Genomic DNA, 15,569 nt, shown 5'->3' on the forward strand with positions numbered 1-15,569 from the left:
TTTTGATAGAGAAGAGCCATAACCAGGCAGGGAACTGTGGCTCATCCCTATAAACTCAGGACTTTGGGAGGCTGAGGCAGGAGGATGAGTTGAGCCTGGGAGTTCAAGACCATCATGGGCAACACAGTGAGACACCATCTCTAAAAAAACATTTAAGAGTAGCTAGATATGGTGATGCACACATGTGGTCCCAGCTACACAGGAGGCTGAGGTGGGAGGATCCCTGGAGCCCATGAGATCAAGGCTGCAGTGAGCCATGACTGCACCACCACTGCACTTCAGCCTGGGTGGCAGAGGCTTGTCTCACACTCAAAAAGAGCCATGCCTGGTAATTATCAAAATATATTATAAGCTTGGCTTGAGTTCCTCCCAAAGCAGAGCTTGAGACAAGGATTTGGATATAAGTAGCTTATCAGGGAGGAGATTCCAAGAAGCACCAGCAGGGGATGGGAAAAATGAAGAGAAGCAGGTAGAAAAGGGAAGGAACCCAATGCAAAGGCATCAATGGGCTTATTATGACTGAAAATGCCAACTGGGCTCAATTCCCCTGGGAGCCTCTGGGAGCTGACAGAACAAGCCTCACAGTTCCTCAGCCCGTTGAAGAACAATTTCCATCAACTCTAAGTAAGATGGAAATTGCAAGCTGTCTATGAAGGACCATCTTTGAGGTCAACATCAGTAGAAGGGAAGTGAATTTTAATGGGGTCTTATTTACACCAAAAAAGTTATCTAACACTAGCTTCCTGGAGTTAGCACCACATTCCACAAGTGAAAGGGCTAGGTCCCAAAAGACTGACCCTACTTCAGACACCAGGTGCAAAGACACTGCCTTTGCACGGTCTATCCACACTTCTGCCAGGCTGGCAAAAAATTGGGGGTTCCCCAAGTTCCTCTCAGGTTCAGTAATTTCCTAGAATGATTTAGAGAACTCAGAAAAACATTATGCTTAGGTTACCGAACTAAATTGCTCAGTTTGCCTGCTCACAGTGGAAAACCAGACGCTGAACCACTGGGGTTTTGTAGAGAGAAAAATTTATCGCAAGGCAGCCAAGCAAGGACACGGCCGTCTGGCCCTTATCCGTCTCTCCAAGCTGGGAGCTGTGGCCGATTTTATACACAGAGGGTAGTGAGGTGTGATATGATTGGATCTTTTAATGAGGGAATTCAGGAGGCTTGATCTGATTGGATCACACCAAGGAGTAATGCCAGGGCTCAATCTGATTGGATCACGGATCATGTGATATCCACTTCTTAACTCAGTCCCTGTTGCTCGGTCTGAGCACGTAGGTTCTAACTGGGTTCACACATTTGGTTCAAATCTGGGCGTGCTCACGGGTAGTAACTTGCTACCTGGGGGTCCATGGCAACTGAAAAACAACTTGCCATTTTATTACACAAAGACTGGGCTGGATCTGCGGTTACAATGTTTGCCAGTTTATGATAAAAGGGTACAACTGGGGGGCGGGGTGGTGCCGGCAAGATGGCTGCGCCCAAGAAGATGATATTTCCAGAGAAACCACGCCACAAAAAGTACAGGGCTGCCCTGAAGAAGGAGAAACCAAAGAAACACCGGCAGGGACTTGTTCGACTGAGAGACTCAGGACTCTCACAGGAGGACAAGGAGGGGGAGAGGGAGGGGGAGGGGGAGGGAGAGGGGAGGGGAGGGAGAGGAGAGAGGGAGAAGGGGGAGAAGAGGGGAGGGTAGGGAGAGGCGGAGGGGAGGAGGGAGGAGGAGACTTTTATTGAAGAACAACTAGAAGAGAAACTATTGGAAAAGGAGAGGCAAAGATTACTTGAGAGAAAGGTTGCTGAGAAAGCAGGAAGCACAAGAAGAATTCAGAATAAAGACGGAAAAGGAAGAAGCGGCTAGAAAACAGCAAGAAGAACAAGAGAGAAAGTTAAAGCAACAATGGGAAGAACAGTAGAGGAAGAGAGAGAAGAGCAGGAGCAGAAACGACAGGAGAAGAAAGAAAAACAGAAGCTGTGCAGAAGATGCTGGATCAGGCTGAACATGAGTTGGAAAATGGCTCCACATGGCAAAATCCAAAAATCAGCCGCGAATTTCAGAGTAAGGGAGAAGGATGGAGCTAATTGTCCCTTCTAGAGCAAAACAGGAGCTTGCAGATTTGGAGATGGATGTTCACGTAAACATAATTTCCCAACATCCAGCCCCGCCATTATTATTATTATTATTATTGAGATGGAGCTTTGCTCTTGTTGCCCAGGCTGGAGTGCAATGGCATGATCTCAACTCACCACAACCTCTGCCTCCCAGGTTCTAGCGACTGTCCTGCCTCAGCCTCCCGAGTAGCTGGGATTACAGGCATGCACCACCACGCCCTGGGAGTTTGTATTTTTAGTAGAAACGGGGTTGCCCATGTTAATCAAGTTGGTCTTGAACTCCTGACCTCAGGTGATCCACCCACCTCGGCCTCCCAAAGTGCTGCTACCCTTCTTATTGAGACCATGTTTATAATGTTTGGGATGGAGCAGTGTAGGAGGAATGACTATGACCCTGACGCCATCCTGGAGGACAGCAAGGAAGAAACCTACCCACAATTCCTAGATTTCTATGAGGATGTGCTGCCCGAGTTCAAGAACGTGGGGAGAGTGATTCAGCTCAGGGTCAGCTGCAACTTGAAACCTCACCTGAGGGGCAATATATATGTTCACTACCAGTTGGAAGCAGAATAACAAGCAGCCCTTTCTCTGTTTAACAAACGATGGTATACAGGACCACACCTTCAATGTGAATTCTGCCCAGTGATCCGGTGGAAAATGGCGATTTGTAGTTCGTTTGAAAAACAACAACATCCGACAGGAAAACACTGCAATTTTCTCCCTGTGTTCAGAAATCCCATCAGTGAATTCTGGGAAGTGAATAGAGACACATCTGCTTATCTCTGAATCGGACTGCCTCCTCTTTTGGCAAGAACTCCGAGGAGGGAGAGGATGGGCCACCACGACGAATACTCCTACAAAAGAAATGGGGAATCCGAGAGGAAAAGGAGTAGTCACAGGGGAAGAAATCTCACAAGCACACATCAGTGAGTCAGGAGAGGCACGGTTCAAAGTAGAGGAAGAAACAGGCACCACAGCAGGGGCCGGGGCAGCTGGAGCCAGAGCCGCAGGAGCCATTGCAGCCAGAGCCAAAGTTCCTCTAGATCCCGAAGTCGTGGCAGGAGGACATCAGTTCGTAGAGTCAGAACTGTTCAGACTCCCAGATCCAAATAAACTTGTTTTATTCTTTAAAAAATAATAGACCAGGCATAGTGGCTCACACCTGTAATCCCAACACTTTGGGAGGCCGAGATGGGCGGATCACCTTGAGGTCGAGAGTTTGAGACCAGCCTGACCAACAGGGAGAAACGCCATCTCTACTAAAAATACAAAAAATTATCTGGGTGTGGTGGTACATGCCTGTAGTCCCAGCTACTGGGGAGGCTGAGGCAGGAGAATTACTTGAACCTGGGAGACAGAGGTTGTGGTGAGCCGAGATTGCACCATGGCACTCCAGCCTGGGCAACTAGAGTGAAACTCTGTCTCAAAAAATAATAATATTAATAAATGCTACAACTTAGAAACAGCCCAATGGAAGCCATGTATAGGACCAAAGAAGGTGTGGGAGGTGGAAGGGATTACATGGAGCCTCCATGCCCTCTTGGGATGCCATTGGTAGATGGGAAATCAATTCCCTGGTGTTTCCAGCCTGTAAAATGAGCATTTGCAACCAGTAAGTCCCAGTCAAAGGGGTGCAGGAGGGGGTAGGTGAAAGTTGAACAGAGGGTAGGTTTGGATGTATGAGATAATGCCCCAGGGGACAAGGAAACTACACATGGCAACCAATTCTTATCTCTTAAGGGAAGAGAGAGCAGATTCATGGGACACAAGCCCACCCTGCAAAGGCATCCCACACCAGCTCATTTGTAAAGCTCCAAGGATGGACCAGAAAAACAAGCTCTACACCAGGGGAAATTGGAAGTATGACAAGAAGGACAGAATGGGACCCAGCCTTCTAAAGGAGGATGAATCTGACAGAGAACAGTCCCAGAGATTTTGTGAAGGTCCAAGGATGGAGAGAAGAAACTGCAGCTTCAAAGTGCATGTCCACCCAAATTTACTCCTAACTGGGCTTAATACATTGGATCCAGAACCAGCCATTTCCTAATTGCTGGTCACGCACATCTCCTTTCAGCTCTGCACTGAATGACATCACATTGATGTTTGAAATCAGCCACGGCGGGAATATTTGTACCAGGGTAATGGGCAAACACAACACATCAGGACTTTTTCCCCCAGAGAGCTGGGTGAAATTCTGCTACCCAGCATGGGGATTTGAGGTGGTAGGGGCTCAGGAGAGAAGCCTTTCTTCATCCCTGGAGCAGGAGGCTGCGGACTTTTTGCAGATCCAGAATTTGGCGGCGCTACATCTGTCGTCGTTCCAGCCATTGCCGTTAAATTCCGCGCAGTCTTCCTCCCCGATATTGTTGGGCTCTCCTTGGTTCCAATACCGCCTGAGGCTGCAAAGCCCATGTGGAATGTGAGCCTCTGCCCTGCCTACTGTACGAGCTGTTTCTACCTTCTGTAATCTGTGATCTTGATGCTTCAACGTTGGCCCTGCCTGTGTATGCTGGCCATGAATTGCTCTGCACTCCCTATAATATGCCTGAGTGCCTTGATTCCTGCCTCTCTTGTCACAATCTGTCCTTGGGTGGACTCCACTACTGAGGGTGTGATTTTCAAATACAATTCAACCAACCTGGAGTCCACACCCCCAACCACCTGCCTTATTGGGCTCTTGTACTCTAAGTCACTATCCTATGCTAATCACCCCAAGCCCCGGTATCAGGCAGCCCCTATGCCCCCGAGCCCCAAAAATGCTTCATACTTGCCAATCCTAAGCCTGCTTGTCTGACCTTGACCTTTCCTTTCCATATAAACCATAATAAAGGTTCTAGCCCACAGCCCCCCACTCCCCATCACTCTGCCTCATAAAAGACCCTGGTGCTTGGCCAGGAGGCTCACAGCTGTGATGTGTTCTCTCTCTCTGGGGAGCTGTGAATATGAGAAGCTATTCCCAATAGCAATTGTCTCCTAAACTGGTGGCCTTACTAGACCTCAGATTTCCTATTATTACACTATATTTTAACACACCCACCCTCGAGGCAAGCTCCCCCTGCAGGTCTCTGCCATGCCATCTGCAGGTGGGTATGAAGACCACCTTCCTCAACTCAGTAAACACCCCAGATTCTTGGGTCTAGGGTGTCAGGGAGTGGGGGAGGATCCCAAGGGAAAGTTCAAGTCAGGTTTCAGGACCCCAGTCCCACTGGATAGGATGTCCCCTTCTCCTGGGATCTACCTGGGTGACAGAGGTGAGCCATCCACCCACTGCCATGTGCCTTCCTGCTTTAGGTCTGAAAGTCCCATCCAGGCCAAGCGGTTGCTTCTGGAAGACTGCAGCTGTAGGAAGTTCTGGAGGGTAGAGGAGGAGTCAGGAGAGGGTTCTGCTTCCCACTTTCCAGGCTCCACCTCCCCATCTCTTGGCAGGAAGTTCTGCTTGTAGGCTAACCTTCAGCCTTCCCATATTCTGGGTCCTAAGCACCCCCCCATGTCTGAGTCTCTCACATGTGTATCCCACAACACATGTGTCCTGACATGCAGGCATCCATGCACAGCTGGCCTCTCCTCACGCACTCTTGCTAATCCTGCATGTCTATCCATTTCACATGTTCCATGCATGCCAACACAAATTTACTCATAACTGGGCTTAATGTATTGGAGCCAAATCCAACCGTTTCCTAATTGCTGGTCAGGAACATCTCCTTTTAGCTCTGCACTGAGTGACATCACATTGATTTTTGAAATTAGCGGCAGTGGGAATATTTACACCAGGGAAATTGGCAAACATGACACATCAGGATTTTTTCCCCCAGAGAGCTGGTTGTTAAACACTTGCAGCACGCCACTGGGGTTTGCTTACATTTGATGTTTTGTTTTGTTTTTTTGAGATGGAGTTTCACTCTTATCACCCAAGCTGGAGTGCAATGGCATAATCTCAGCTCACTGCAACTTCCACCTCCCAGGTTCAAGCAATCCACCCACCTCAGCCTCCCAAAGTGCTGGGATTACAGGCGACTGCCACCACACCTGGCTAATTTTTGTATTTTTCAGTTGAGACGGGGTTTCAACATGTTGGCCAGGCTGGTCCTGAAGTCCTGACCTCAGGTGATCCACCTGCCTCAGCCACCCAAAGTGCTGGAATTACAGGCGTGAGCCACTGCAGCCCGCCACATTTGATGTTTTTTCCACATATTCAGATCCAGTTTGTATCTGCTCAGAGGGTACTTGGGATGCCCTCATTCATATCCTTCTCCTCCCATCTTTCCAAGTGGAGCAAAGCCCCTCTTCTGCAAAATCCTCTCTGAGAATCTCCTCTCTGGTTGGCCAGAAGCCATGCCCCAGGCCAGGCCAGGGACCCCACCAGGTGTACCTGCTCCTCATCACTTTTGATTATGACAAGCTGGGCCCCCACTTCCTGGCAGGCGGTGACAGAGTTGGGCCAGTTGCGCTGGGAGTTAGAAATGAAGTAACAGTTTCCTTGGAAGAATGTCCATTCCCAGGGACAGGGGCGGCACAGGCGTTCTGTTGGGAAAGCCTGCTCAGATCAAGTTGCCCATATTCCTGTATCTGCCCAACCTTCAAGCCCTTGAGAATCAGAGCCCTTCCTTGACTGTCCATGCTGGGTGGACCATTTCCCTCCCCACTTCCTGAGTCCCTCCCCCATCTTCATGAGAACGCATGAGTCCTGGCCCCATCTCCTCCAGACTAGGAGAAGTAGGGGCTTTAGAGCTCAGAACAGAAGGTGGGGGACAGGCTTACCTGAGTAGCTACTGTGTACCTGGCCCACTGTGAACACTGAGTGCAATGATCACAGTTACCCTGTGTTCTCATTGCACAGATGAGTAAACTGAGGCTCAGATAGGGTTGGTGACTCAAGCAAACTCACACCACACAATGACCATCTCAGGCCCAAGGATCCCTGGTTCCAGGAACTCACCCACTGCAGCCTTCAGCTGGGTCAGTTCCTGGTAGATCTCTTGTTGCTTGGATTTCTCTGGGAGCTTACCCACTGCAGCCTTCAACTCGGTCAGTTTCTGGTAGATCTGCTGCTTGGATTTCTCTGGCAACTCACCCACTGCAGCCTTCAGCTGCAACAGTTCCTGGTAGATCTCCTGTTGCTTGGACCTGTCTGGCAACTCACTTACTGCAGCCTTCAGCCGTGTCAGCTCCTGGTAGATTTCCTGCTGCTTGGATTTCTCTGGGAGCTCACCCACTGCGGCCTTCAGCCGTGTCAGCTCCTGGTAGACCTCCTGTTGCTTGGATTTCTCTGGGAGCTCACCCACTGCGGCCTTCAGCTGGGTCAGCTCCTGGTAGATCTCCTCTTGCTTGGATTTCTCTGGGAGCTCACCCACTGCAGCCTTCAGCCAGGTCAGTTCCTGGTAGATCTCCTCTTGCTTGGATTGTCCCTGACTTATGGAGCTGGGGACCTTGGACACTGGGCCAAGAAGAAAAGAAAGAACTGCAATTATTAAACACCAACTGTGTGCCAAGCCCTGAACTGACCCCCATAGGGACCTCATTTGTGAGAGCCAAGGTCTTGTTTAATCCACTTTGAAGAGGAGGAAAACTGACACCCAGAGAAGGCAACACAGAAGGCCAAGGAGAGCCAGGTTCTTTCCTTCCTCCTCCTCCTCCTCCTCCTCCTCCTTCTCTCCTGCCCTAGAGTGGGGAGGGGCTGTGGGAGAGGCCTCTGTAAACCCCAAGGGACAACATCTTGGCTCTCAGCCCCACCTCCCTCCCAGACCTGGCCACTCAGGGCTCTGTTCACAGCCAAAAGGCCAGGCCTGGGGACCCCAGACCTCAGAACCTGCCCCTGACCTTGAACAAGGATGGCCACCAGGACCCCAGCCAAGAGTGTGAAGGAGAGGAGTTGCAGCACCAGGGGGCCGTGACCAAGACACCCTGAGAGAGGATACGTGCATCAGCCTGCCAGTGTCCCCAGCTGTGCCTGGCCCGGGGAGAGCCTGGCCTCAATCCCTCAGCACCCCAGGACCCAGGAACCCAGTCCCCAGCCTCCCCCTCCCCAAGTCCCAAGAGCTTAGGTCCCAGCCCCCACCTCCCCAGGTCCCAGGAACCCAGGTACCTGCTTCCACCTCCCCAGGACCCAGGAATCCAGGCCTCAGCCTCTAAATACCCAGGTCTCAGGAACCCAGACCCCTGCCCCCACATCCCCAGGACCCAGGAACCAAGGTCCCAGCCTCTCCTTCCACAAATCCCAGTAACCCAGACACCTGCTCCCACCTCCCCAGGTCTCAAGAATCTGGGTCCCAGCCCCTACATCCCCAGGTCCCAGAAATCAAGGCCCAAGCCCCCACCTCCCTAGGTGGCTGGATTTCTCTGGACCCAGGAGTCCAGGCCCAAGCCCCCACCTCCCCAGGACCCAGGAGTCCAGGCCCCCGCCCTCACCTCCCCAGGACCCAGGAGTCCAGGCCCCCGCCCTCACCTCCCCAGGACCCAGGAGTCCAGGCCCCCGCCCTCACCTCCCCAGGACCCAGGAGTCCAGGCCCCCGCCCTCACCTCCCCAGGACCCAGGAGTCCAGGCCCCTGCCCTCACCTCCCCAGGACCCTGGAACCCAGTCTCCAACTTCTATCTCACCAGAACCCAGGAGCCTTGGCCCAGCCTCCACCTTCCCAGGGACCAGGAATTCAGGCCCCACGCCCCACAGTCCCAGGACCCAGGAGTCCAGGAGTCTTTGTTCTCTCCTCCCTGCCTGCTAACTCCTCTCTACCTGCTAAGCTCTTGTAGCCTCGAGTCTGTTGGAATCCAAGTTCTTCCTCCTCTGAATGGATAGACATGAATTCAGAGCCTAGGCAGGCTGAGACCAGGGCTGGCCATCTCTTCCCACTTCCCAGAATCCCAGCATCCCAACCCAGCCTCACCCAGGAAGCCCATCTGCTGTAATCTTGGTTCCTGGGAGTCACTCATGTTGCCCCAGAGTCCCCCAGTGTCCCCCAGTGTCCAGAACTGCTGGGGACCACAGCTTTTATTTCTCGCCCTGCAATCTTTACTTCCTAAATCTACTCTCCCACAGGAAGAGAAACAGGAAGTCGGGTAGGGACCTATCACCCAAAAGGCTAGTGGAAGGGGTCAGAACATGAGATGGGCTGGATCATTCAAGAATTTCGGGGAGGGGGTGGGGAATGGTCTCTGGTTGACGGGGAGAAGGGCCCATCCACTCATGGCATGGCTGAGCAGTAGGATGATTTTAATGAAATCTGATAAATTCTAAGAGAAAGGTAATTTGTTATACCCCCTCCACCCAGGACAAGGGTGGGCAGGTAGCACCCCCAGTTCCTGGAAGCACTGTCCATTGTGACCTCCTGGCTTTCCTGCCTTGGGCCGCTGTTGTCTTCATTTTTGGGGATTCCTGCTGACTTTGGAATGTACTTTTCCAACAGCCTTATAAACGCATTCATTTAATCTTCCTCCTCTTCAGTAGATCATATGACCTCCAACGCACGGATGGGGCAACTGAGGAGGCACTGAGAGGTTAGATAACTTGCCCAAGGTCACACCGCTGGTAAATGGTGGAGCTGAGACTTTAACCCAGACAGTCTGCCTCCACAGTGCACACTTTTAACCAAAGAGTGAAACAATATCAAAAAGGAAAGAAAAGATTCATAGCAGCTTTATTTAGAACAATCTGAAATTAGAACAACCCCTGTGCCCACCAGCAGGTGAATGATAACAAATATAATGGCATATTCAGAGATTGGAATACTATACAGCAATAAAAAAGCAAAGTACTGATACATTTAATAACGCAGATGAATCTCACAAAACAGTGAAAGGACTCAAACAGAGTACATACTCCAAGATTTAATTTTATATGAATTTTGAGAGCAGGCAGAACAAACCTTTGAAGGAGACTCAGAATGGGAATTATCTGGAAGGAGCAGGTGGGGGTTGACAAGGGAGTGTCTGTATTCTGAAAATGTTCTATATTTTGATCATAGAGATGTGCCTGTAACCACATATGTGTTAAATCTCAATTTAAAGACAGAAAATACATACATGCATCATAACCAAATAGTGGTTTTGACCTAATCTTTACTTTGTATTTTTTAAATTTTTTATTTTAGAAGAATTTTGGATTTATGGAAAAGTTGCAGATGTAGGAAAGAGATTTCCCATACGTTAATCCCTAACCTAGGGATCCCTGACGCAAATCCAGTTTCTCCTCATGATAACATTTGTTTGGTAACGAGGTAGGGACAGGCAAAACGTGTTTTCTAGTCACAACCCTGCAGACCGTACAGAATCTGGTCCAGATGAGATGATGTGAAGAAACCAGCAGGAACCAGCAGATGGCAACAAAAGCAATCCCTGGCTGCCTCATTGCTTACTGGCATGGGATGCTCCCATCAGTGCCATGACGGTTTACCAATGCCATGGCGATGACCCAGAAGTTACCACCTCTTTCCCTGGAAACAGCCTGGAAGTCACTGCCTTTTTCCTAGAAACTATTCTAAAGAAACTGTCCCTCAATTTGCATGGACCCACTCCTTAACTGACATGTAACTGAAAGTGGGTTGACACGAGTATAAACAGAATTGCCAAAAGCTTGTACGTTGTTGACTCTGTGCCCTGCCTATGAGTTAGCCTTGCTTCACAAGGAGCAATCCCATTAAATAAAAAAATCTCTGTCTGACATCATGGCTCACCCTTGAATTCTTCTTGAGTGAAGCCAAGCACCCTCCCAGGCTAAGTCCCAAGTTTGGGTTCATCTGTCCTGCAACCTTTGGCGACCACGAAGGGATAAAGACGATGAACAAGAGGCAGTGACCGATGCAGCACTGCTGGTGGTAATTGGCAGTGAGACGGCGAGACAGTGGTGATCACTGAAGAATTAGAAAGACAGCAGAGACGATGGCAATTGGTGATGGGCAGAGAGGTGAATCAGTGAGAGATGGCAAGACAGCAAGATGGCAACTGGCAAGGCAGAAAGAGGTGGCGATGGGTGATCGGTGGTCAGTGGGACAGAGAGGTGGTGATTGGAGGGTGATGGAGATGTGGTAATCAAAGGCAGACAGACAGGTGGTGCATTCGTATGCTTCAGGCCGCTGATAAAGACATACTTGACACTGGGCACTTTATAAGAAAAAGAGGTTTACTGGACTCACAGCTCAACATAGGGAGGCCTCACAGTCATGGTGGAAGGCAAAAGGTAAGTCTTACATGGCAGCAGACAAGAGGGAATGAGAGAGGCAAGTGAAAGGGGTTTCCCCTTATAAAACCATCAGGTCAGCCAGGCGCGGTGGCTCACGTCTGCAATCCCAGCACTTTGGGAAGTCAACGTAGGCAGATCACCTGAGGTCAGGAATTTGAGACCAGCCTGACCAACATGGAGAAACCCCGTCTCTACTAAAAATATAAAACGTTAGCTGGGCGTGCTGGCACATGCCTGTGATCCCAGCTACTTGGGAGGCTGAGGCAGGAGAATTGCTTGAACCCAGGAGGTGGAGGTTTTGGTGAGCTGAAATCGTGCCATTGCACTCCAGCCTGGGCAATAAGAGTGAAACTCTGTCTCAAAAAAAAAAAGAAAAGGAAGGAAATGATGGAAAGAAGGAAAGAGAGAGAGAAAGAAAGAAAGGATGGAGGGAGAGAGAGGAGGGGGGAAGGGAAGGGGAGGGGGGAGAAGGGGAGGGGAGGGGGGAGAGGAGGGGAGGGGGAGAGAAGGGGAGGGGGGAGGGGGAAGGGGAGAAGGGAGAGGAGGGGAGGGGGAAGGGGAGGGGGAAGGGGAGGAGGGAGAGGAGGGGAAGGAGAGGAGAAAGGGAGGGGAGGGGAGGGGAGGGGAGGGGAGGGGAGGGGAGGGGAGGGGAGGGGAGGGGAGGGGAGGGGAGGGGAGGGGAGGGACACAGCCAACCCATATGAGGTGGTGATCAGCAGTCAGCAGGATGATGATTGGTGAGACAGAGAGGCAGCAGTTAATGAGAGACAGCAAGAGAGCCATCAGCACTACGGTGATCAAAACTGCAAAGCCCATAACGCTAGTCAAGGACTCTTTTAGGAACTCTCGTCTTCCCTCGCAGGCAATGGAGCTGAGCAGATGAACATGCAGCCACAGCACCATCATGTAATGTGGAACCTGCCACTCTGACCAGCAGGCCAATAGGTTTCTGGTCCCCACACTGGTCCCCTGTGACAGCTGAGTTGGCCCAAGCTGGGAAACCTGGGGACCTGGCCTTGGAGGAGGCCCCAAGTTGGAGATCTGGCTTCTGTAGATAGGTGAGTGTCCACTCTGCCCCCACTCCACAATACTGGGTGAGCCAGGAAATAAGACTTTTGGCTAGATAGTCAATTCAAAGTCTCCCATAGCACATCTGACCAACTTCGTTCTTATCCCCCCTTTTCTTGGTCCTTTCTCCTCTAATGTCATTTTATTTTTCCATCAGCCATTTTATTATTTTATTTTATCCTGAAATGTATCATGATTTTGTTTACAGTTTTAGTTTTTTTGTTTTTCTTTGTTTGTTTTGAGACAGAGTCTCGCTCTGTCACCCTGGAGTGCAGTGGCATGATCTCAACTCACTGCAACCTTTGCCTCCTGGGTTCAAGAGAACACATCTGGCTAATTTTTGTATTTTTAGTAGAGATAGTTTTCCCATGTTTACCAGGCTGCTCTCAAACCCCTGACCTCGAGTGATCCACCTCCCTTGGCCTCCCAAAGTGCTGGGACTACAGGCGTGAGCCACTGTGCCCAGTCTTGATTATAGTTTTTGCTATGACTCCTGGTGAACTGTATGTGGACAGTTGTTTAAGACAGAACCCTTTTCTGTGAGGTGTCCAGGGATTTATCCATTTCCTCTAGGTCTTCTAATTTGGTTAGCATATAGTTGTTCATAATAGTCTCTGATGATTCTTTTTCTGTGTATTTCTGTGGTTTATCTCCTTTATGATTCTGATTTTGTTTATTTGGGCCTTCTCTCTTTTTTTCTTGGTTAGTCTAGATAGTGGTTTTTCAATTTTGACTATCTTTCAAAAAAGAAAAACAACTTTTCATGTCATTGATGCTTTGTGTTTTTTTCTTTCTTTATTTCATTTAGTTCTATTCTGATATGTGCTATTTCCTTCCACCTAATTTTGGGTTTGGTTTTACATTTCTAGTTCCTTGAGGTATAGTCCTAGATTATTTATTTGAAATCTTTCTACTTTTCTGATATAGTCATTTTGTTTGTTTTCCATTTTCTTGTTTTTAAGATGGGGTCTTGCTATGTTGCCCAGGCTGGTCTTGAACTCCTGAGCTCAAGCAATCCTCCCACCTTGGCCTCCCAAAGGGATTACAAGCATGAGCCACTGCGCCTGGCCCTGATGTAGGCATTTATTGCTATAAACTTTTCTTTTAGCATTACTTTTCTTGTATCCCATAGGTTTTGGTGTGCTCTGTTTCCAGTTTGATTTGTTTCAAGAATTTTTAAAATTTATTTCTTAAGGTCTTCATTGAGCCAGTGGTTGTTCAAGAGCATATTCTTTAATTTCCACGTATCTGTACAGCAGCGTGAGAATGAACTAATATAGTATTCTTGCCTGACAGTTTCTTTCTTTCAGCACTCTGAATATACCATCCCATTCTCTCCTGGCCTTTAAGTTTTCTGCTGCGAAGTCTACTGTTAGTCTGATAAGGGGGTTCTTGTATGTGACTAGATGCTTTTCTCTGACTGTTTTTAGAATTCTTTCCTTGTCTTTGTCTTTTGACAGTTTGACTATAATGTGCCTTAGAGAAGTCCTTTTGGCTTGTTATCTATTTGGAATTCTCTGAGCATCCTATATTTGGATGTCTAAATCTCTTCCTAGCCATGAGAAGTTTTCAGTTACTGTTACTTTTTTGTCAGTTATTTTGTTCAATAGGTGTTCTATGCCTTTTCCCTCTTATACACCCAAAATTTAAATATTTGGTCACTTTATAATGTCCCATATATCATATAGGTTTTATTCATTCTTTTTATGCTTTATTCTCTTTCTGTTTTTGTCTGACTAGATTATTTCAAAAGTCCTGTCTTCAAGTTCTGGAATTGTTTCTTCTACTTCATCTACTCTATTTTTGTAGATGTGTGTGTGTGTGTGTGTGTGTGTGTGTGTGTGTGTGTGTGTGTTTCTTTTTTTGAGACAGAATTTCACTCTTGTGCCCAGGTTGGAGTTCAGTGGTGTGATCTTGGCTCACCACAACCTCCACTTCCTGAGTTCGAGTGATTCTCCTGCCTTAGCCTCCTGAGTAGCTGGGATTACAGGCATGCATCACCACTCCTGGCTAATTTTTGTATTTTTAGTAGAGACAGGGTTTCTCCACGTTGGTCAGGCTGGTCTCCAACTCCTGCCTGACCTCAGGTGATCCACTTGCCTCGGCCTCCCAAAGTGCTGGAATTACAGGCATGTGCCACCATGCCTGGCCTGCGCCACCATGCCTGGCCTGCTCTCGACTATATTTTTTATTTCACTCATTGAATTCTTCAGTTCCAGGATTTCTGTTTGGTTCCTTTTTATGATTTCCATTTCTTTGGTGAATTTCTCATTCATATTCTGAATTTTGTTCCTGATTTCTTTGTATTTTTAATTTTTGAGATGGGGTGTCACTGTGTTGCTCAGGCTGGCCTAGAACTCCTGGGCTCAAGGGACCCTATTGCTTAGTGAGGATTACAGGTGTGCATCACCACACTCGGGTGCTCTTTGTATTGTTTATCTGCGATCTCATGTATTTAATTGAGCTTCCTTAAGATTATTATTTTGAATTATTCTTCAGGCAATTTCACAAGTTTCTTTTTCATTGGAATCTGTTACTGGAGGATTATTGTGTTCCTTTGAAGGTGTCATATTTCCTTGCTTTTCATGTTTCTTGTGTTCTTACATTGATATCTACGTATGTGGTATAGCAGTTGCTTCTTCCAATTTTTTGGATTGGCTTTCATAGAGAAAGACTTTTTCCTGTTGATGTATCTATGGTGTTAGTTGGGTAAGTCACTTTAGCTTTGATTGGGTGCATGTAGCTGTGTAGTCTCTGTATAATTTCTTTAACTATAAACATCATGAGTGGTATCTGTAAATTCCTCAGTGTCTTAGGCTGCAGTTGTTAGCACAGGCTGCAGTGAGGCTTTGCTAGGGATAGGAGTGCCAGTTGGGCCATTCCTTGGATCCCGGTGGTGGCAGCAGCAGGCTGGGTGTACCTGGGCCTGGGCCCCTGGGAGGTATACACAGATGACAATAGTGGCGGACAAGGTCGGGTGAACCCCAGGTCTTCAGAGAGCATGCTTAGGTACTGGTGGCAGTTGTGCTGGGCTGTTTTTTGACATGGAGTTTCACCTTTTGACCCAGGCTGGAGAGCAATGGCATGCTCTCAGCCCACTGCAGCCTCCGCCTCCTGGCTTCAAGCGATTATCCTGCTTCAGCCTCCCAAGTAGTTGAGATTACAGGCATGCACCACCACATCCAGCTAATTTTGTATTTTTAGTACAGA

At 48.7% G+C, this 15,569-nt stretch overlaps 1 protein-coding gene and 1 pseudogene across 1 annotated transcript; one reads left to right on the plus strand and one right to left on the minus strand.

The window, feature by feature from the left end:
* The first annotated feature begins 1,421 nt into the window (after positions 1-1,421).
* LOC100409711 (U2 small nuclear ribonucleoprotein auxiliary factor 35 kDa subunit-related protein 2-like) lies at positions 1,422-3,262 on the plus strand (annotated as a pseudogene).
* Positions 2,829-9,080, minus strand: LOC100410070 (CD209 molecule). The gene is made up of 7 exons (XM_002761676.6): positions 9,001-9,080; positions 8,850-8,900; positions 7,939-8,022; positions 7,058-7,555; positions 6,491-6,642; positions 5,360-5,472; positions 2,829-4,520 (listed from the first exon to the last, which is right to left on the minus strand). The coding sequence occupies exons 1-7, from the start codon at positions 9,044-9,046 to the stop codon at positions 4,352-4,354; spliced, it is 1,113 nt and encodes a 370-aa protein (XP_002761722.3). The 5' UTR covers positions 9,047-9,080; the 3' UTR covers positions 2,829-4,351.
* Positions 9,081-15,569: the final 6,489 nt, after the last annotated feature.

Source organism: Callithrix jacchus, chromosome 22 (genome assembly GCF_049354715.1).
Source record: "Callithrix jacchus isolate 240 chromosome 22, calJac240_pri, whole genome shotgun sequence".
Lineage (NCBI taxonomy): Eukaryota > Metazoa > Chordata > Mammalia > Primates > Cebidae > Callithrix > Callithrix jacchus.